The sequence below is a fragment of the Sminthopsis crassicaudata genome, chromosome X (genome assembly GCF_048593235.1).
Source record: "Sminthopsis crassicaudata isolate SCR6 chromosome X, ASM4859323v1, whole genome shotgun sequence".
Lineage (NCBI taxonomy): Eukaryota > Metazoa > Chordata > Mammalia > Dasyuromorphia > Dasyuridae > Sminthopsis > Sminthopsis crassicaudata.
Window position 1 is genome coordinate 63,167,750 of NC_133623.1, and position 21,249 is coordinate 63,188,998.

Here is a 21,249-nt window from a genome sequence, read left to right on the forward strand (position 1 = left end):
AAAATTCAAAAGAATTTGCACGCTTGAAACCATCTCCAAGTCAAGGGGCAAAATTTATTATAATTGTAAAGCCAATTGAAACAGGCTAAGTTCCAAAAGGATTTAGCAAAGAACCGAGAGAAAGAAGATAAATTTATAGGACAAAGTTAGAGAGATCAAATGTTACTTATTTGCTAATTTTTAAGGGGTGGTCTGTTCCTTCCTGCCTCAGGAACTTGATTATCATGGACCAACAGATTGTCCATCTGACAGTCAGCAATGTTTGTAGGACTGTACTATAATACTCCTAAGGCCAGGAGACTTTAGAATCATTGACAGTTAGAACAATAGCATTCTATAGCCAGAAGACCTCAGGATTACTGCTATATTTCCCCTGGAAGCTGCATCTTATGTATCCCATCACTACCACAGAGCTGAGTCCTTGTCAGAAGAGCCAGATGAGACCTCTGTATAACAGGGCTATGACAGTATAGCCTGCACACCTGAGAGGCTTTACTGTGTGTTGCCACTGTTTATGTTCCCTGAGGACATTTTTGTGCTCCACTGGGAGTTACTAGAGATCTCAAAGCACAGTATATCAATAATGGCATTTCATAAAGTCAATGGCTGCATCTTTGACATCTCCATCAGAGCCCTCTCCTTCTTTCCTGGAGGTAACTTGTAAAGACACCAACCATCCTGCCAATCTGAGCAAGTGGCTCACATTTATATAAGTTTCTATAGTTTATGAAGCACTTTTCCTCACAACTCTCTGAGGTAGATATCTAGGCGTTATTGCTCCATTGCTTATAAGTGAGATAACTGAATCCCAGAGAAGCAGATGGGACTTGGCCAGGATCAAAAAACAAATAAATGTCAGAGTCAGGGTCCCCAGGTCTCCTTACTTCAAGTCCGGTATTTTCTCCGCAATACCTTATGTGCAGATAGGATGACCACCAACAAATTCACCCCTGGAAGGGGTAGGGGAGAAAGAGAATACAGGGAGACAGACAAATACTCCCAGGTGCAACTTGTTTTTGATTACAGCAAGAGCAAAGACCTAAATCTTTCAAGGCCACCATAAACCCACTTCTTTCCTTGTGGCTCCCCACAGATGTAAATACCACCCAAGTTGCCCCTGAATTGCTGTGGAATTGTAGAAGATTGATTTTTACAATTAATAATAGGCAAGGAGGCCCTTTCTAAGATGTCTAAGGGGCCAGAAGTAGCTGATGTCTGCAGATTCCTCAGGCCCCCAAACTAGGCCATCTTCTATAGTTTGGCAGAAGCTCAGCCCTTCCTTAGCCACTTTTCCCTTTGCTAGGAATGTTTTTTCTTCTTCTTCACTTATTTTAAAGAAATTCCTGTGCTTTTTTTTTTTCACTAAACTCTCCCAACTCTCTTTTCTCCCTTCCAAAAAGGAAAAAAAAATCCTGATTACAAATGAGGCAGGGAAAAGTTTTTTGACAGCATCAGCCAAAAAAGGTGGAGTATTTGAAGTGGAGAAGCTGAGCTGATATTTGGATGAGCCCCTGTACGCCAACTTTGTCCTCTTTTACTGTAAAGGGAGGCTTTCCCAGAAAACTTTCAATAAGGAATGGTTCACCTGAGTGGATGACATGCACAATCAACGTATTTCAGCTGAGACCTAGACTTGACAACTTTGTTCCGCAGACAGAACACGCACATGGCTTGCTTACTTGTCAGCTACAATCACGTCTACTTTGACTTGCTTTCTGTATGGCTGCTAATTTGGGCCAACAGTTCTAGTTGGCATCATGCTCAAAGTCCTAACATCTACCGTCCTGAAACTGTCCTCAGAGCCCCTCTCTCCTCCTCGTTGTTCATGCTGCTGCTTTTACAGCTGGGTTTCCCAAACGATACCAGAGAAATTCCGATCGGAATGAAGGCAACGAAGCTTGTGGAGACAGATAGGCTTTGATAGGAATCTAGGTCTCCTTGTTCTCCTCTCAGCGTATCCAAACTGATATGGAACTCTCCTCTTTGAACTGGGGAACTGCACAAGGCAGGCCTGTTCAAGTGGATAAATAGTCTACCCTCAATCTTGGTTCTCATCCAATACGTTCCAGAGCTGTGCTCTCCAGTGTCTGACGCATGGCAAGCAAAGTGCTAAAACTGCTGTCAAAGTAATGTAGAGTGATTTCTTGGCAAGCAGGTTGGTATGAGGACATGTTCAAACTTCAAAAAGATTGCTCTGTTGCTATTCATTTCAGAAACAGGACTGAATGACTTTAACAGGAATCCCTATCAGTCAATAATAGGATCAGATTCCTACTCCCAAATGAATACTTGATGATTTCCCTCTCTTTTCCTCTCTTTCCCTTCCCTTCCCCCTACCCCAACTACCTTTCAAATGGCTGGGCCAGCAGGTGAATGGCAAGCCAGTTGTCTGGATTACATAGACCTCATCTGAGAAAAGTGGCTTGGAAAGTCTCCCTTTCCCTACTCATGTATTTCTCATTTATCATAAACCAGCTTGCAGATCTTGATTATTAAGAGATTGATGAGCTACTCTGTGGCTTATTCAGGCTTCTTTTTCCTTCCTGATGCCTAGAACTTTTTGTAGAGCATAATATGGGTTTATTTATATCAGAGTGTTATAGTGGATAAGGCTCTGGACTTTAGAATTAGGAAGATCTAAGTTCAAATACCACCTTAGACACCTGCTTGCTGTGTGGCCCTGGACAAGTCACTTGTTATCCCGAATGGGTCTTAGTTTCCTCCCCTATACTATGATGAGGTTAATTAGATGATCTCTAAGGTCCATTCCCGCTGCAATCCTAGGATCCCCTTCCTCCTCTATGACCAGCCCTTCTCAATCTGTTTTATTAGATCACTAATCATTTTGTTGGATCATTCTGCTTTTTTGGTATGGGTTTACTCTATTCTGGGCCTTCTTTCATGCAATATAATTATTGAAAGTTATGTTGACTCAGTGACAGTTCCCAGCCCTGTTTGTCAGTGTTGAGAGAGGTACTATTGGGGAAGACAACACTAAATCTGCAGCTTTTTTCAATACCTGCTCTTTGTCACTTATCCCTACCCTTAAATTGTCCTATACCTGCTACCTTGGGGAAGAAGTAAGATTCAATTGCCCAACTCCTTTTGCTGACGCTGACCTACCTAGATTGTCTTTATCTCACTATGGAAGTTACCAATAAAAGCTGACAGTCAGAGCTCAACCTGTCAACCCAGCACTGTTATCTCTATATATTTAGAAAGAACTCCTTTTTAATTCTTTTTGCCCTAAGTTTTGCCTTTTTAATCAGAGTAAAAGTCCAAACAAGGAATTTTTCTTTCAACACTCTCTCTGGGTGATCTCATTAGCTAACCATGGGTTCAATTATCATCTCTACATTAGTGACTCCAAAATGTATTTGTTCAACCTTAATTTTTCTTCTGAACTCCAGTCATCCATTACCTGTGGGATATCACCTCCTAAATATACTATAGGCATCTCAAACTTAACATGTATAAAACAGAACTCATTCTCTGCCCCCCTATTTATGTTTGTGATGAGGTTAACACCATCTTTCCAGACACTCAGGTTCAGGACCTCAGGGACATCTTTAATTCTTTTTTTCCCTCCCCTCCCACCCATATCTCATTGATTGCCAAAGGCATTGTCAAGCCTCCCTCCACAACTTGTCTATCTGCCCCCTTTCCCCTTACAGCTTACACGGTAGTTCATGTGTTTTATTCACTCTCACCTGAACTTTTGCACTAGTCTCTTACTTGATCCCCTTGGTTTCAGTCTCTCTTTTTTTCAAATAGATACCCCCACTCTGCTGCCAAAATAATCTTCCTTAAAGCATAATGGGCTATGCCATTCTTCATTCAAAATATTTCGTTATTTCTTAATTTCTCAGAGATAAAGTGCAAACTCTTCAGCTTAGAATATAAAGTCCTTTATAATCATTAACTCCCACATATAATGTGTTCCCCCCAAAAAAACAATGATCTTGTAGCCACATTCCAAACTAGGCATTTGACCTCTGTGCCTTTGTAGAGAGGCTTTACCCCATGCTTACTTGCTCTTCCTCTCTGCCTCTTAGAATTTCTAGTTTCCTTCAAGGTTCGGCTCAGATACCAGCCCCTATGTGTAATCTTTCCTATTCCTCCTGGTTCTTAGTACTCTGTCTTCAAAAGATCTTGTATCTATTTTGTTATCCCTTTACATTTTCATCCTCCAGTAGAATATAAACTCCTTGAGCAAAAGGACACCCCTTCCCCTTGCTGAGCAGTGCCTTACCCAATAAGTTTTAATCCCTTTTTCTTTAATTGGACTGAGAACTAGACAACATTTCCATGTAAGTCTTAACCCAGATGCTGCCAACTTGCATGTCATAGATCCTTTCGTGCAGACTGGACTCTAATCAGGCAGCTTCACTAACAAACAGCTGGTTGGTTTTTTAACTCTTTGTCATTGTCTTTTTGTCTATCGTAGTTAAATATGAGAGAATCAAATTTCTCGTCGTTGCTTTGAGGAATTCAGTTGAGGTCTATGCGTGGGCACCGAAGCCATACCACAAGTTTATGGCCTTTAAGGTGAGTGAACATGATCATGTCCTTCATCCCAACATATGCCATTGGGAATTCCACTTGGATAGCAGAAACACAAAGATACAAGATTCTTCCAGATTAAATAAATGTGGCCATTGTAGAACAACTCCATCTATCCATTCTGGAACAGTCAGTGTGACATTTACAGTACTCTGTAGGTTATCTAGCTGCCTTTTCCTTTTTATTCTTGACCTTTTGTTCTTCCAGATGAATTTTGTTATTATTTTTCTAACTATAAAATATCTTTTGATACTTTGATTGGTATGACACTAAATAAGTTAATTTAGGTAGAATTGTCATTTTTATTATATTAGCTTAGCCTCCCCATGAGCATTTGATATTTTCCATTTGTTTAAATCTGACTTTACTTGTGTGAAAAGTGTTTAGTAATTCTGTCCATATAGTTCCTGGGTTTGTCTTGTAAAATAGACATCCAAATATTTTATATTGTCTATAGTTATTTTAAATAGAATTTTTCTATCTCTTACTGCTGACTTTGTTGGTAATATATATAGAAATGCCAATGATTTATGTGGGTTTGTTTTATATCCTACAACTTTGCTAATGATGTTAATTGCTTAAAGTAGTTTTTTTTTTATTCTTTATGATTCTCTAGTATGCCATCATATTATCTGCAAAGAATAATAGTTTTGTTTTCTCATTGCCTAATCTAATTCTTTCAATTTCTTTTTCTTCTCTTCTTGGTTAAAATAACATTTCTAGTACAATATTGAATAATAGTGGTAATAATAGGCATCCTTGTTTTATTCCTGATCTTTTTGAGAATGTTCCTAGCTTATCCTCATTACATATACTGTTTGCTGATGGTTTTAGATAAATACTGTTTATCATTTTGAGGAAAACTCTGTTTATTCCTATGCTCTCTGATGTATTTTAATAGAAATGGGTGCTGTACTTGTCAAAAGCTTTTTCTGCATCTATTGCAATAATCATATGATTTCTCTTAGATTTGTTTTTGATGTACTCATTGTGCTGATAGTTTTCCTAATATTGAACCATCCCTGAATTCCTGGTGTAAACCCATCTGGTTATATCACCATATCCTGTTGATAAATTACTGTAATATCTTTACTAATATTGTATTTAAAATGTTTACATCAATATTCATTAGGGAAATTGGTCTATATTTTTTTCCTTTTTTGGTTCTTCCTGGTTTAGGTATTAGCCCCATATTTGTGTCATAAAAAATTCTGATAGAATTCCTTATTTGTATGTTTTTCCAAATGGTTTACATAGTATTGGAATTAATTGTTCTTTAAATGTTTGGTAGAATTCATTTGTAAATTTTTCTGGCCCTGGAGATTTTTTCTGGGGGAATTCCTTAATGACTTGTTCAATTTCTTTTTCTAAAATGGGGTTATTTAATGTTTAACATATATTGGACTACTTGCCATCTAGAGGAGGAGATGGGGGAAGGAGGAGAAATTGGAATGCAAGGTTTTGTAAGAATTAATGTTGAAAAATTATTCATGCATGTTTTGAAAAATAAAAAAGCTTTAATTTAAAAATCAGGATAAAGGAAAACAAATAAAATTTGGTTATTTAAACATTTTATTTCTTCTTTTAATTTGGGCAATTTATATTTTTATAAATATTCATCCACTTTACTTAGATTGGTAAATATATTGGCATATAGTTAGGCAAAATAGCACCTAGTTATTGCTTTAATTTTCTTTATATTAGTGATGAATTCACCCATTTTATTTTTGATACTGGTAATTTAGTTTTTCTTTCTTTTTTTAAATCCTATTAATCAAAAATCAATCTATTTTGTTGGTTATTTTTTTCATAAAACCAATCCTTAGTTTTATTTATTAGTTCAATAAAATTTTTACTTTCAATTTTATTAATCCCTCCTTTGATTTTCAGAGTTTCTAATTTGGTGTTTAATTTAAATTTTTTAATTTGTTCTTTTGCTAACTTGTTTTTCTTTATTCACATGCATTTTTATTTTTTTTAATTTATTTTTTATTATAACTTTTTATTTACAGGACATATGCATGGGTAATTTTTCAGCATTGACCTTTGCAAAACCTTCTGTTCCAACTTTTCCCCTCCTTTCCTCCACTCCCTCCCCTAGATGGCAGGTAGTCCAATACATGTTAAATATGTTAAAGTATACGTTAAATACAATATATGTATACATATTTATACTGTTATCTTGCTGCACAAGAAAAATCAGATTTTGAAATAAGGTAAAAATAATCTGAGAAGGAAACCAAAAATTTTGCTAGCTTTTTAATTGCATGCTCAGTTTGTTGACTTGTTTTCTCTATTTTATTCCTGTAAGGATTTTAGAGATATAAAATTTCCCCTAAGAACTCTTTTGGCTACATTCTATAAATTTTGGCATGTTGTCTCATTATTGTCATTATCTTTGATGAAATTGTTGATTGTTTCTATGATTTGTTGTTTGATCTACTCATTCTTTAGTATTAGATTTTCCAATTTTTTTAGGCTATCTCTCCATGGCTCTTTACTACATGTAATTGTTATTGCATCATGATATAAAAAGGATATTAATATTTTGGCCTTTCTGCATTTGATTGTGGAGTTTTTGTTTTAATATGTGCTCATTTTTTGTGTAAGTGAAGTTTATTGCTGAGAAAATGGTACATTCCTTCCTATCCTCATTCATTTTTCTCCAAAGGTCTCTCATGCTTAACTTTTCTAAAATTCTATTGCCTTCTTAGCTTCTTTCTTGTTTATTTTGTGACTAGCTTTATCTAGCTCTGAGAGAAGGAGGTTGAGATTTCCCCACTAGTATAGATTAGCTGTACATTTGCTGACTAATTTTTTCACTTAACTTCTCCTCCATGAATTTGAATGCTATGTTCACATTTTACCTTTTCCTACATGGTTTTGCTTTTCAGAATCACCTCATACTTAGCCAGGCTATTTTCATCTTATCATAGATTTCAGGTAGTCCAATAATTCTTAAATTTTCTCTTCTGGATCTATTTTCCAAGTTAGTTGATTTTCTAATGAGGTATTTTACATTTTCTTTTCTTTTGTTTTTCATTCTTTTGATTTTATTTGACTGATTCTTGTCTCATAGAGTCATTAGGCTCCACTTGCCCAGTTCTAATTTTTAAGGAATTATTTTTTCAGTTAGCTTTTGTATCTCCTTTTTCATTGGGCCAATTTTACTTTTAAAAGAGTTGTTTTCTTCAGTCAATTTTTGTGCTTTTTTTCCCCAAGCTGTTGATTTTTTCATAATTTTCCTACAAAACTCTCTTTTCCCAGTTTTTTTCTCCCTTACTTGATTTTTAAAATTCTTTTTGAGCTTCTCCAGGAGGGCTTAAGACCAATTCATATTCCTCCTTAAAGCTTCACATGTTGGCATTTTGACACTTGCCCTTTTCTGGTTTTATGTTTTGATCTTCACTAGTGCCACCGTAGCTTTCAAGTCTCTTTTTTGTTTTTTGCTTTTTTACACATTGTACTCTGCTCCCAGGGCACAATGTTCTCTGGAACCTGCCTAGGATAATTTGACACACCCCCCCGGGGTTTTTTCCATTCTTATTAATCTTATGCTGGCTAATCCCATGAAATATTATTTCATTCTTTCTCACCATATTGTTTTATGATTGCAGTCGTTCCCCTCCCTTTATCAGAAGCCTTTGGCAGTTGACCTCACAGTGGAAAATGGACAGAGACTGAAAGTGATCTACGGCTCAGTAGCAGGATTCCATGCCATTGATGTTGATTCTGGGATGGTTTATGACCTTTACCTACCAACTCACGTAAGATAGTTCCTTCTAATCCCCATAAATAATTATTTAATGATAATTGTTTCCTTTCCTTGCTAACTCTTCTAAAGCTTTTGAAAAGTTCAATCAGGCTTTTCTTATAGTAACTACCAGCATGAATAAGGAGTGCCCAAGCATATGTATATTGACCATGGATTAAAAAAAAAATGACAACACTTTAATCTTTCTGATTTCCAGTTCATTAGCTCTTTCCTCTAAATGTAAAGTGACCAGTCTCTGTTAAGGTGTCTTCAGATGTGGAGAAACCAACAAGAGGAAATTATATTCTCAATCTGATTTTTATGGCCAAGGATATATAGGTGGAAATAATGGAAATTTGAGTGGGGGTGGGGTAGAGAATGAACACTCTCTCCTAGATTTTGTATTAGAAGAAAGGAATATCAAGCCTAATCTGAAATGCATCCTAAATTTGAGGAAAGAAGATTTTAAAAGGTTCAGAGAAAGGAGAGATAGGATCACATATACCAAAATCTTACTTTGAAAGTCAGCCAAGAAGGGCTGAGAAGCTTTCAAAAATCAAATTCTAAAGACAGGAAAATGATTCTGATGAAGAAAAAAAAAGGATAATTTTCTGAAAAGACCAATGAAGATGTATGGAGAACTTAGATATGACTGAGTTATTCACTTGGGAGAGCAGAGGAGTGCCATAGATAGAGATTACCTAGATTTTAGTACATATTCAATAAAATCGCTCAGGTTATAATTTTTGTGGAAAAGATGGTGAGATGTGACGTAAACAATTAGGTGGATTTGGATCTCGTTGAATGGTCAAGGTCAGGTTAGAAAAATTTGGATGGTGAGTTATAATGGTCTGATATCAACTTGGCAGGAGGTTCCCAATGGAGTACCCCTGGGATCTATGCTTGGCTCTGTTCTATTAAACATTTCTACATAAATAAAGGCACAGATGGTAAGCTTATCAAATTCACTTAAGCCACAAAGCTGATAGAAAGGGCTAACCCTGGAAGACAAAGTCACAATCCAAAAAAAAAAATATTGACAGGCTACAACATTGAGCCATATCCAATAAGATGAAATTTACAAGGGATAATTGCAAAGACTTATATAGATCCAAAAATCAAATTTATAAATACAAGATGGAAGCAGTATCTTGGGCCACATTAGAGAGACATGGCTTCAAAAAAAGTCAGGAAACAATAGTCCTCTTTCTACTCTGCCTTTGATGTGCCTTGCTCATTTCATGAACATAAAGGTGAGAATTGAACCCAGGCCATCTGACTTCAGAGCCAGAAGTCATTTCCTTGCACCACATTATCTTCTGTTATATAGAAAGGCTAAGAGAGAAAGGTTGTTCCTTGTCCTCGATGCAAACATGCTCCCACTCTTTTTCTTTTCATTTGCCTTTGCTTTTATTGAATGTGTTTTCTTGGTACTGATATTCAAAAACTTCTACCAGGAAGGATCTAGGAATCATCATTCATATGACAAAAATCCCTTCCTGAGCAAATGGCTGATGGGATGCCAAGCCTATCATTACCTCAAAGAGGTAATGATAAAGATGAGGAGGAAGAGCAGGAGGTAGATGATATCAACAGTGATGCAAAGGAGGAAGAAAATAACAATATCCATTTCTCTAGAGCTTCATGCTTTAGAAATTACCTTCCTCAAAACAACTTATAGTGAATAGAGTGCTGGACTTGGATTCAAGAAGATCTGGGTTCAAATCCCACTTCTGACACTTATTAATTATGTGGCCCCAGGGTTCTCTGAGACTCCATTTTCTCAACTGTAAACTGCAATTGTGACTTCTGCAGAGCCTAGCTATCAGAACTGTTGTGAGCTTTCACATGGACTACTACATTTCTAGTATTAGTATAATTTTCTAGTATACTAGCACTAGTACATTCACTAGTACTAGTGTTTTGCAAATCTTAAAGTACTCTATAAATATGTTATTATTATCATCAATCCCATTTTATGGATGAGGAAACTCTGTCTCAGAGAGGTGAAATGCCTTGTTTGAGGTACCAGAGCCACAATTTGAACACGGGATGCTCGACTTGACCCAACTAATCAGCAAAAAAGCAAACAAAATCTTAGCTTTCATTATGAGTCCTAGCATCTTGGTCCAGGTGATAGTACTGCTGTGTCTTGCCCATCATTCCCCTTCTGGAGGATGATCTTCATTACTGAGTACCACTTCTCAGGCAGATCATTGATAAAGATGGAGAATGTCCCAAAGAGCATGATCAATACAACCAAAGACCTTGAGGTCTTGCCCCTGGAGGGCAGATTGAAGGAACTGATGGTAAGAAAGTAAGGCTCAGGAAGCAGCACATGTTAGTCACTTTCAAAATTTTGAAGGGTTGTCATATGAATACAAGAAGGATTTGACTTATTCTGCTTGGTCCCAGAGGGCAGAACTAGGGCAGAGCAATGGGTTGTGCATGCTGAGAGATATCAGATATGTCCCCAAGCAAAATGCCCTGCCTCTGGAGAGAGTGAGCTCCCTGTCACTTTAAGCGAGATTATCTAATGACCTGTCAATGATACTATAGAGGGGATTCTGGGTCAGGTATGAATGACTACAGACTAGATTCTTCTAATGTCCATTCCATCTGTGAAATCCTATGATTCTAATAGCTAACAAGTCCGTGGCTCTCTTGCTCTTTTCTATGCTACCAGAAGGGAGAATTTTCTAATTACTATATAAGATAGGGGAGTGAGGGAGAAGAACATTAAGCTTTAAGCCTTTTAAATCACTCCTTTTGACAGCAGATACCCAGCTTAATTAGGATAGCTCATGTATGTAACCAAAATAAATTTTTAATCTGAATGCCCTAATATCATTGGCCTCTCAGGAGAGCGTGGATGCCGTTCCTCTGGGTTCTTCTTTTGTAAAACAGAACATCCTAAAAATAAACGTTAGCTTCAAGTTGCTGGATCAGAAATGCTGTTCCTCTCCTAGGGGACCCCAACCTGTTCAGAAGCTTTGCTTACTTTAGGGATTGTAGAAGAGACAAGAATTAGCCTTTGGTGTCTGTAGTCCAGTTTGACTGGAAAATGCTTGTATTGAGACCCGCTGGCTCTCTCTTGGTCTTGCACTAGCACCTGAACTCTTTCTCTCCTGCCCTTCAACTCTCCTCTGCACCAGTAGCTCATGGGAGTACCAAGGCAGCACATTAAAATCACTCTCCGCCTCTGGATCCCAGTTTTAGTTTTGCGGATAGTGGCAGCCGAGACATGGACTCAATCACTTGGCCTGAGTGCTCTCAGTTTGGCAAGGACGGCTTCTGCCCTCTCTGTGGTGGTCAGTACCTGGGACTGTGGATTTGAGGGTGGAGGGATGGAGCTGGCTTACAAGAAGCCCTCCCCCATGTTGCTAGTTTGGAGATGGTACCAAAAAGCTTCCTGCTGTTTACTTTGGGGGAAAATACTTGACTGGGAAAATGTCTAGTGTTAGAATTCGATTTTGTCATATATACTGTTGTCTGCAGCAGGAGAGTTAGAAATGCTAGGATGTTCTCTCATTCCTCAAACGATTCTCTTGGTAAATGATCTGGATGTTATTTTTTTTCTGTATAGTAAATCTCTCATATTTAATTCCTGACTTTATGCAGTCGTCATAAGCTACTGAGTAGCAATGGTTTCTTCGGTCACATATCACATAAGAAACAGAATATCCACTAAAGATGTTCACGTGTAGCACAATGAAATATTTGAAGCTTAGTGCACCTTTAAAAAATGTCGAAGGATTCCATTTCTAGTTAGATTAGAAATTCTTCTTAGGTTCTAAGGTTAATAAGGAATGAATGAATTGAGGCTATTGAGGCTTAGTGTCCATTATCCTAAAGTCTTCTTACTATAAGCTGGGGAGCCATTGGCTGGTCCTTGCTTGAGAAAAATCCTTTTGGAATCAAATAGCTTCTTTTCTTTCATGGTTTGTAAACACTGCTTCCTTGAGAAGAATCCAGGAGATTCTTCTGTCTGGCATCTATCTTGACTTCTGAGCTAAGATTTCTTATCAATATAAAGTGAAAGATTGAACAGGGACTATTTTATGAACTCTATATAATAACAGAAAAGAGACTTTTTTCCAAGGGTTGGAGAGAAAGGCCTACAGTCTTGTTGTGAAATTGATGTTTCTTTTCCCTTCCCTAAGCTGTAAACCTGCTTTGTGTTCATTGCACTGCCAAGTTCCTTTGATTGATGTGGGCATTAAGATTGTAGTCAGGCTGGTCATCTAAATCCTTATAAAATATCATTCCAGATCTCAGGAACCATTCAACCACATACTATCATCATCCTGCCCAATACCAGTGGCACAGAGCTTCTGCTCACCTATGAAGATGAAGGCGTCTATGTTGACATATATGGACATTTCACTAAGGAAGAAATTTTGCAGTGGGGAGAAACTCCAGCATGTGTGGGTATGTATGAGACACGGTCCACACCCAAATGGCTTGGCAGAGACTTCTTAAATGTTCAGATAGCATGAAAACAGAGCTCATCCGTGGCTTCATACATCCTTTCATTGGTGGGGCTCAATTGGCTGACTGATCAATGTACTTCTGTACATTGAAACATTTTCTGTGTCTTTCCATGGGGAATGGCTAAACAAATGAAGTACATGAATTTAATAAAATATTATCATACTGTGTTTGAAACATTGGGGGCAAGACCAGACTTTAGGGATGATGTTGGAGTTGGTGTCCATTCACAACAGACACATGACTGAAATCTAATGATATTTGACTCTATAACTATATATTAATTTTGTTTTTTATTTACTCTATGTAAAATAGTGAAAATGTGTCTGCCCCAGCTGGTTTATTCTTGTTTCTGCCTTTATTCAAGAAACCAGCACATAGGTAAATTTAATGTTTGCATCCCTTACGGTAGTGTTTCGTGCAGAAATATTTCACAGGCTGATAGGGTCCTCTGTGACAGAGAACACAAAATACCCAGAACTTACACTCGAATCCATGAAAGATCAGACAACTCTCCTTCCCTTTCTAACAAACTCCATCCCCTGTCTCACCCAGACTGTAGTCATACCATCATGGGACTATGGAATATTAAACTTGAAAGGACCTGTGAGATCATCTAGTCTAACATTACTATTTTTTCAATCATTTATTCATCTTTTACTCGATAACTTCATCTGTTTTATACCACAGTCATCTCTTAACATCTTATTCCTACCTCCCTTCCTGGAATCCTTCTAATAAAACCAAATAAAAAATAATAAAATAAAATAAAGATAATTTTTAAAAAATAATAAAATAAATATAATAAAATAAAAATAATAAAGGCCAAACATAATGTGTGGACAGTTCAGAAAAACTGAGACAACATGTGCAGTATTCCATACTTGCAGTCCCCTACTTTTCTAACTGAGAGGAGGGGTATATACTTCCACATCTATTGTCCAAGATAAATATTGATCATTGTAATTAATCTGAGCTTAGAGACACCTTTGAGTATCATTTCGATTTCCATCATGGTAGTCATCATAGGTGCTTTTCCTTCAGGTCTATCCTGCTTCATATCAGTTCATAGAAGTTCTCCTCATCCTTCTCTAAATGCCTCATCTTCATTATTTCTTACAGTATGATAATATTTTATTAAATTCATGTACTTCATTTGTTTAGCCATTCCCCATGGAAAGACGCCTACCTTGGGTCTATTACCTCAACTTCTTTGAATGTTTTCACATATATGGGACCTTTCTTTGTGTCTCTGACCTCCTTGGAATACCCCAAGAAAGAAAGGAAGTTAGCTTGATTATTAATGATTGTGGATACAATTCCTATGTATTTTGTATTTTTAGTCAGTAGCCCTTCTGATATCTGATTTTCCCAGAAGCGTCATTCTTTCCTCCATGTTGTGTTAGGGTCAACAATTATATAATGTACTTTATTGTCTCTTGAGCTTTCTCTTTCTAGTTTGATTCTGTTGGGTTGTATCTGGCCTTGAGCACCAGTGACAGAGAGTATGTGAATGAGCTTTATTTTCATGACCTATCTTTCCAGGATTTTTCAAATGAGGAAAGTGAGGTCTAATGAGGGGAATTGACCTTCTCAGGGTCACCCAGATATTAAATAACAAGGATGCCCTCCTTTATCATAAAAAAAAGCTTTCTATCTTTGCTTAATAGTCAAATCTAGTAGCACCGTGTTGGTCAGGATATCTGCTTGGTGTTCAGATGCTTGAGAAAGTTCACTTGGCGACTTGGGTACCTGCAGTCAAATGTGCCCTTCTGGTCCTGTTACTCTGCAGCCCATAAACAAATTCTCTCCAGTCTTCACCCCCAATCCATCATGGAAACTTAGATGTCTGGACTATAGCCATTTAAAGAACCACCTGATCAGTTACCCAGACATTGTGCCCTTGCCCTTGCATTAGAGTCAAATATTCCATAAATTTGCATGGCCCCTCTTGACCTTTCTCTCTTAAGCTCATTTAGGTTAGGCTGCATGTGGCAGTAAGAACATGTGGTGGCACACTTCGGGCTAGAAGTCTTATTTCACACAAGTCTTTATGGTTTCTAACGGTGACTATACCTATCCCAAAAGAAGGGAGTCTGTGACATTATTTTTAAAAGTGCCCTGAAAATGTGTCCCCAATTCTTCAAATAGGTGAGAGCCCAGAAAAGGCTGAAAACCATTGGCTCTCAAGGAGCCCATTTTCACTGACAGAGAAGGCAAAGGCTTGCGACATAATTGACAGATCTAGGGCAAAGGAATCTAAAAATAACAGATCTGAGTCTAATTTTTTCAGTGATATCTCTGCAACCAACATATTCATCAGAAACGGAAATAAGGAGGTTCATATTTTACTAGGAAATGAAAAGAAGTTGACTCAATTAACACTATTGGATATTTAGTTATAGGGATCAAAAGGGTGGTGAGAAGTTAGAGGTTCACAGTCATTGATCTTGAACTGGAAGGAACTTCAGAAGTTGTCCAATTCCATTTCCTCATTTTTATGGAGATGGAAACTGAGGCTCAAAATTTAGAATTTGAAAGAACCTGTGATCTCACCTAGTGTTTCTTTTTAATCATTTATTTGTCTTTTGCTCGATAACTTCATCTGTTTTATACCACAGTCATCTCCTTATATCTTATTCCTGCCTCCCTTCCTTCTAATAAAACCATAAAGTCAAACATATTGTATGGACAGTTCAGAGAAACTGAGGTAGCATGTTCAGCTTGTAGTGACTTGTTCAGGGTCCAACAATTAGTTAATCAGAGGCAGGATTTGAATTCTGATTTCTGGTTCCATATCAAGCACTTTATGTTACATCACTGCCTCTATGTCTTCTAGTCCAGCACCCTGTTTGTTGACCCGGAAGGTTAAAGTATTTCATCAATATGAGAGATCAGAACTGAAAGAGAGGAGAGAACCCATTTAATCTAGCCCTGTCTCTATACAAAGGGGGAGAAGTGACCTGCCCAGGTTCATTCAACTAGCCATTGGCAAAATGGGAACAACTCAAACTCCTTACTCCCATTCAGCCCAGTGCTTCTTTCACTCTAGCATAAAAATTGTATCAATAAGGTTTCCCGTGTCTCCCCCAAAAGACACCTGATCTTTAAAAGGGGACAGAGTAGTGGAATATCTCTAGTGTGGGGTTCCAGGTATCCAGCACATTGTCCTGAGGGGATGGGGTCAAATGGGAAGAAGTGTATGCAGGGAAATTAGTTTCTAGCACTTAATTATGGAGGTGGTGAACTCTTAATTATCCTCTGGAGTAGAAGGGGGTCATGGCATGGCCAATGATCCAAAAGCCCCTCCGGCTTGGTTATCAGACTCTATTGGTTATGCTTTTCTTAAAGTTAATAGAATTTTATAGACTTCACCTTATGCATATGTAAAATAAATGAGAGATGATGAACAGCTGCCTGCCTCCTGACAGAAATGTGATAGACTCAAGATGCAGAATGAGAAACACATTTTCAGACAAGGTCAGTGGGGGAGTTTTGTTTTGTTTTGTTTTGTTTTGTTTTGTTGGACTACCCACATTTGCTAGAAGGGTTTGGTTTTGTCTTGTTGCTGGGAGGGAGTGGAAAAGAAAGAAAATAAATTTTTATTAGCTGGAAAAAAACAATTGAGAGTTCCATAAAAATAAAACGAGAATAAAATAGATGAATTCTAATTTCCTATCCATCTCTAGAATGATTCTTATAATTAAAAGTATTTGGTGTGTAGATTTCAATAAAATAAAATAAATGATAGTATTGTGAAAAGATATTTTGATTTAGGTTAAATCTCTCTAAAAACAATAATAGTTGGCATTTATATTGCACGTTAAGGTGTGCAAAGAGTTTAACAAAAATATTATCTCTACCCTTGAGGTAGGTGATATTATTCCTAGTTTACAAATGAGGACACTGAGGCAAACAGTCAACCCTGCTGCCACAAAATGTAGTCATCCTTTCGACCACAATAAATAGCCTGGAAGCTATCAAAATCAGCAAAATCACTCTTGGGCAAGTGACCCTAAAAGAACAGCTCCCTTTTTGAGTTACCTTTCTAATAGATAAAACCTATAAATAATTGTGCTCCTCTCTAAGCACGAAAAGGGGTTGTGCTGTGGAGTCACAACAACTCCTGAAATCCTAGAATAATCCTAAGTGCTCTACCGTGGGTGGCTAGGTGGTGCTGCACTAGATAGAGTACCAAGTCTGGGGTCAGGGAGACCCGAGTATAAATCTGGCCTCAAACATTTGCTAGCTATGTGACCCTGGGCAAATCATTTAATCCAATTTGCCTCAATTTCCTCATCTGTAAAATGAGCTGGAGAAGGAAATGGCAAACCACTCTAGCATCTTTACTAAGAAAATTCCAAATGGGGTCATGAGAATTGGACATGATGGAAAAAAATGAACAACTCTCTGATTTTGGGCCACCCCCAAAGATTCATTTTATGGAGGAGAAAACTAAAACTGAGAGATGTGAGTATCTAAATCAGGGCATAAACTCTGGTCTGGTCTTCCTGACTCTCAGATCAGTGTTCAATCTACTGTGCCACCCGGCCCTCTCCTTGGCAGTGTGCTTTTAACTACATCATGCTGTTTGTTGGCAGTAGGGAGAGAATGCAGAATAAACCCTCAAATTAGGACTTAAAATGAGGTAGGGCATTGGCCCACTTTTAGGAAAGCTCCGAAACCATCATATTTTCTTTTCTCTCACTCTGAGACCTGGCCGTGAGTAACTCCAAATTCAAAATTGTATATTGCTGCTTCAGAAGAGCCCTACTGAATTTTTCCTGTTTTTCAATTTGGAATTATTAATCAATGTAATGACATGTTAATTGGCTGCCTTTTTTTTTTTTGCAACAGAAAAATCCAGTGAGTTAAAACCTCCCTCAAATGCAGGTTTACACAGTGAGAAATTGTCCTGAGCCCTAATAAACCTTTACAGTCGATATCTTAGCCTCTATGAACTTTCTATCAACAGTATAAAGAGATTTCCAAATACTGAGGTGGGATATCAAAACTCAGGCCATCTTTAACTATGTAGTCCCTTGCTTAAAAGGTAATGAGATCTTTTCCCTAGTCCCACTAATGCAATATCACATACTTGAAGGTAGCTTAAACTTACAAGTTAGGGTAGGCTAAACATTCGTGTATCTGTCTGAAAACTTTGCTATCAGATTTTGCTTTCAAGACTAAGCTTGAAGCCACGTGAAACCAAAATATTGGGCTCAATAAGTTTTGGCACACAACTGAGAAATTGTTGCTTAATTGTACATACTATTTGTAATCAAATGTCAGTAGGGAAGGAGATGCAAACTTGGAACATATTTTTAGTGTTTTGTTGGCACTTTTTATATATCTTATATTAATATATATACATATATATACTATATTATATACTATAGATATTATATATATATATATATTACTACTACCCAGTGACCCTCTTTGCCCAACAGAGGCCTCAACTAAGTCCAGTTGAGCAAATTTTTCACATCAACACATTGACTGATGTGGGTGATATAGACACCAGATGATGGCAGGTGGCAAAAGTTGGGGTTCAGTCATGTGAAGAATTCACAATGGCCATGCTCTTTGGCAAAAAAAAAAAAAAGGTAGATTTATCTTGGGGAATGGCTTACAGACAAAATGAAGGGATACAAGAGACATCAGGAATGGTAAATATGAAGTAGAGTGGGAGAGCATATGAAAGACCAGTTCCTCAGTCGAACTCCCAATTACCCAGAGGAAAGGGAGCACCTCATGAGGTTGGGGCAAGCCCTTAGCTGGCAGGCTAAATCCTAACTCCCCAAGAGTTAGCTGTAAGGAAGAGAAGTGGGGTTGGGAAGCCTAGTGGAGTTAGGGGAAAGACCACATGTGGCAGAGAATGGGTCTCAAGGGTTTGACATAACTTGGATTTCTGACTGAATGACCTTCCCAGAGGGTGGGATCATGGAACTAAACTGATCCTTTTCAGGTCCTTCCCCCTGTTTGCCTGAGGGATCAGTTCTTTAGTTTCAGGACCTCATCATTGACTATGTCTACGTGGACCACATTCCACACATGAAGTCCTCCGCTCTCCCCTGATTCTTGGAAATCTAGTCCTACCCCAGAAAGTTATTGTGAGGCTCAAATAGGAAATATGTATGCAAAGCTTTTTTTAGAAGTGCTATCGAAATGTTGGGGTTTTGTGCTGGACCAGACTTGTTGATTACATTGATCCCACTCTTCCTCCCTTCCTCTCCCAGTAGGTATCTATTTGACAATTTAAGTTTTTGAGAGTTACCTGTGGGCATAGAAAGCTTTTACTAGGAGTCCCATAGTCAGTAAAAGACACTGTCCATGTCAGTGGGATGTACAAGTGGGATCTGTAATGTTATCTGCTGGGAAAGCACATCTAGGTGCTCAATTCATGGGGGAGCCAAGTTTCTCCTGGGAATGTGAGTGCTGTGGATATAAGAAAGATCCGTCTAAGAAAGAAAGCTAACACAGTTAATTCAGTGTACCAAATAGTTACCGTGCCCCATTTTATGTCACTTCCCTGAGTTTGAGTTTATATATAAAAATAAATTTGTTGCCAAAAAGAGGGGACCAAGTATGAGTACCGGGGTCCACATGAGACCAGGTGAGCAGTAGGAGACAAGTAGATGACTGGCTCTGGTTTGCAGGCTACTTTGGGTGCCCATCCTACTCTGAGGGCCTCAAAAATTCTTGCTTCTGGGCATTGGGATCCTGACCCAAGCAGTTTGCACTGCACTATGAAAGGGAATGTGAGTTGCTGACAAGTTCTTGGTGTGTTCTCAAGCTCAGAATGGTTCACAGTACCTTTGGGAAAGAGATTGCTACTTAAGTAGCATAACCTTTTAACAGGCCTTTTTATGTCTGTTTGATATACATAGCCACAGCTTAGGGACACCTTTGGTTTAAACATTCTACTAACTCCAGAAAAGTTTAAAAAAATACAGATGAGTTGATAATGTTCAATTTCTTCCCTTTTACCAAGAAGAAAAAAGAAAATTGAGTCCAGAATTCTGATCTTTTCCTTTACTTAATTTGATATTTTATGAAGCTTTTCAGCTTCTGTCAAAACCTTGATATTATTTAAATGTTGGGTTTTTTTTTCTTTATTTATGGAAATGGGCTTCCCTATGAAGAATGTGGCCTCCAAGCTCTTTCATTCAACTTTAATGACATTCCCTTCACAGCACCAGCTTGTTGAGCAGCTATTTACATAATGAGGGTTTCTGCATTAAAGCACTTATTGTCATAATCTTTATTGCCATAAAGTAATATCAAGCTGCTAAAACCTTCAAAATCCTGGTCAAGAGAGAGCCTTAAAAACTTCAAATCTGGTTAAGTTCTGCTTAAAACATGAAAATCGATTCAATTACATGGCAGATGCTATAATCAGTTCCCTGAGCTAGTCCTTTTCCTCAAGTTTTCATTCTTTAAGACTCCATCTGGTTGCCACAGACTTTATTTAAACAGGAATATAAACCTAGATAAATTGTGGTTCCCCTAAAATCTTCATTTCCTTCATAGCACAGCCCAAGTGCTGCCTTTTACCTCAAGTGTCTCCAGATCCTGTCTGCCCCCTATCCCCCCAAGCATTAGAACCTTCCCCTCCAAACTTACCTATTAGAAAGCAAGTTCCTGGAGAACAGGGACAGTTTCTTTTTCTGTCTTTGTATCCCTAGTGCCTTGGAATAATGAGGGTGTTGTTAAATGCTTATTGATTGATTATACTGTATTTAAATAAGGGGTAAGAGTAGATTTGAATTTCTGTTAAAAAAAATCCACTCTTGATTCTCTCTTGCAATGAGGATCAGAGATCAGATCGATAATGGAAATCCAGAAGCCCTGCGTTTGTCAGATGTCACAGTTCCTTACCCAAGAAAGTGCAGAGAGTTAGCACAATGAACAGTTCTGAGCATCAAGAAATGTTCCCAAGCAGCACCACTGGTAGGGAGCTATGGCCCGCCACTGGGACAAGTAAAGGAAGCAAAGGGTTCATTCACAAACTGGATAATCGGTCTCTCAGTAACCCCAAATGGACTACGATTGGCAGCTTTCTAAGTTTTTTCTTTTGCTTTTCTATCACTAGCCTATCTCCAGTCAAACCAGGTCATGGGCTGGGGAGAAAAAGCAATTGAGCTCCGCTCTGTAGAAGCTGGAAACCTGGAAGGAGTGTTCATGCACAAGAAATCCCAGAAGCTCAAATTTCTGTGTGAACGAAATGACAAGGTACGTATGGTCCGGAGGAACAATTAACCAGCAAAAGTTGGAAATTAACTAGTTTAACCAAGTGAGAGAGATGCTTTTCCTCACTGCTCATTAAGAATCCACCATGCTCCCCCCCCCTCCCAAGATGGTTAAACCCAGTTGGTTAAACCAGTTGGAAATTAACTAGTTTAATCAAGTGAGAGATGTGCTTTTTCTTGTTGCTC

General features: G+C 38.0%; 1 protein-coding gene across 3 annotated transcripts in view; it reads left to right on the forward strand.

The window, feature by feature from the left end:
- The window catches only part of NRK (Nik related kinase), a 223,645-nt gene that overhangs the window by 192,738 nt on the left and 9,658 nt on the right, over positions 1 to 21,249 (forward strand). For all 3 annotated transcript variants that reach the window (XM_074278578.1, XM_074278580.1, XM_074278579.1), the window contains 4 exons: positions 4,448 to 4,548; positions 8,181 to 8,330; positions 12,589 to 12,748; positions 20,907 to 21,046. In XM_074278578.1, the coding sequence (XP_074134679.1) occupies positions 4,448 to 4,548; positions 8,181 to 8,330; positions 12,589 to 12,748; positions 20,907 to 21,046 (551 nt within the window). The remainder of the gene's footprint in view (positions 1 to 4,447; positions 4,549 to 8,180; positions 8,331 to 12,588; positions 12,749 to 20,906; positions 21,047 to 21,249) is intronic.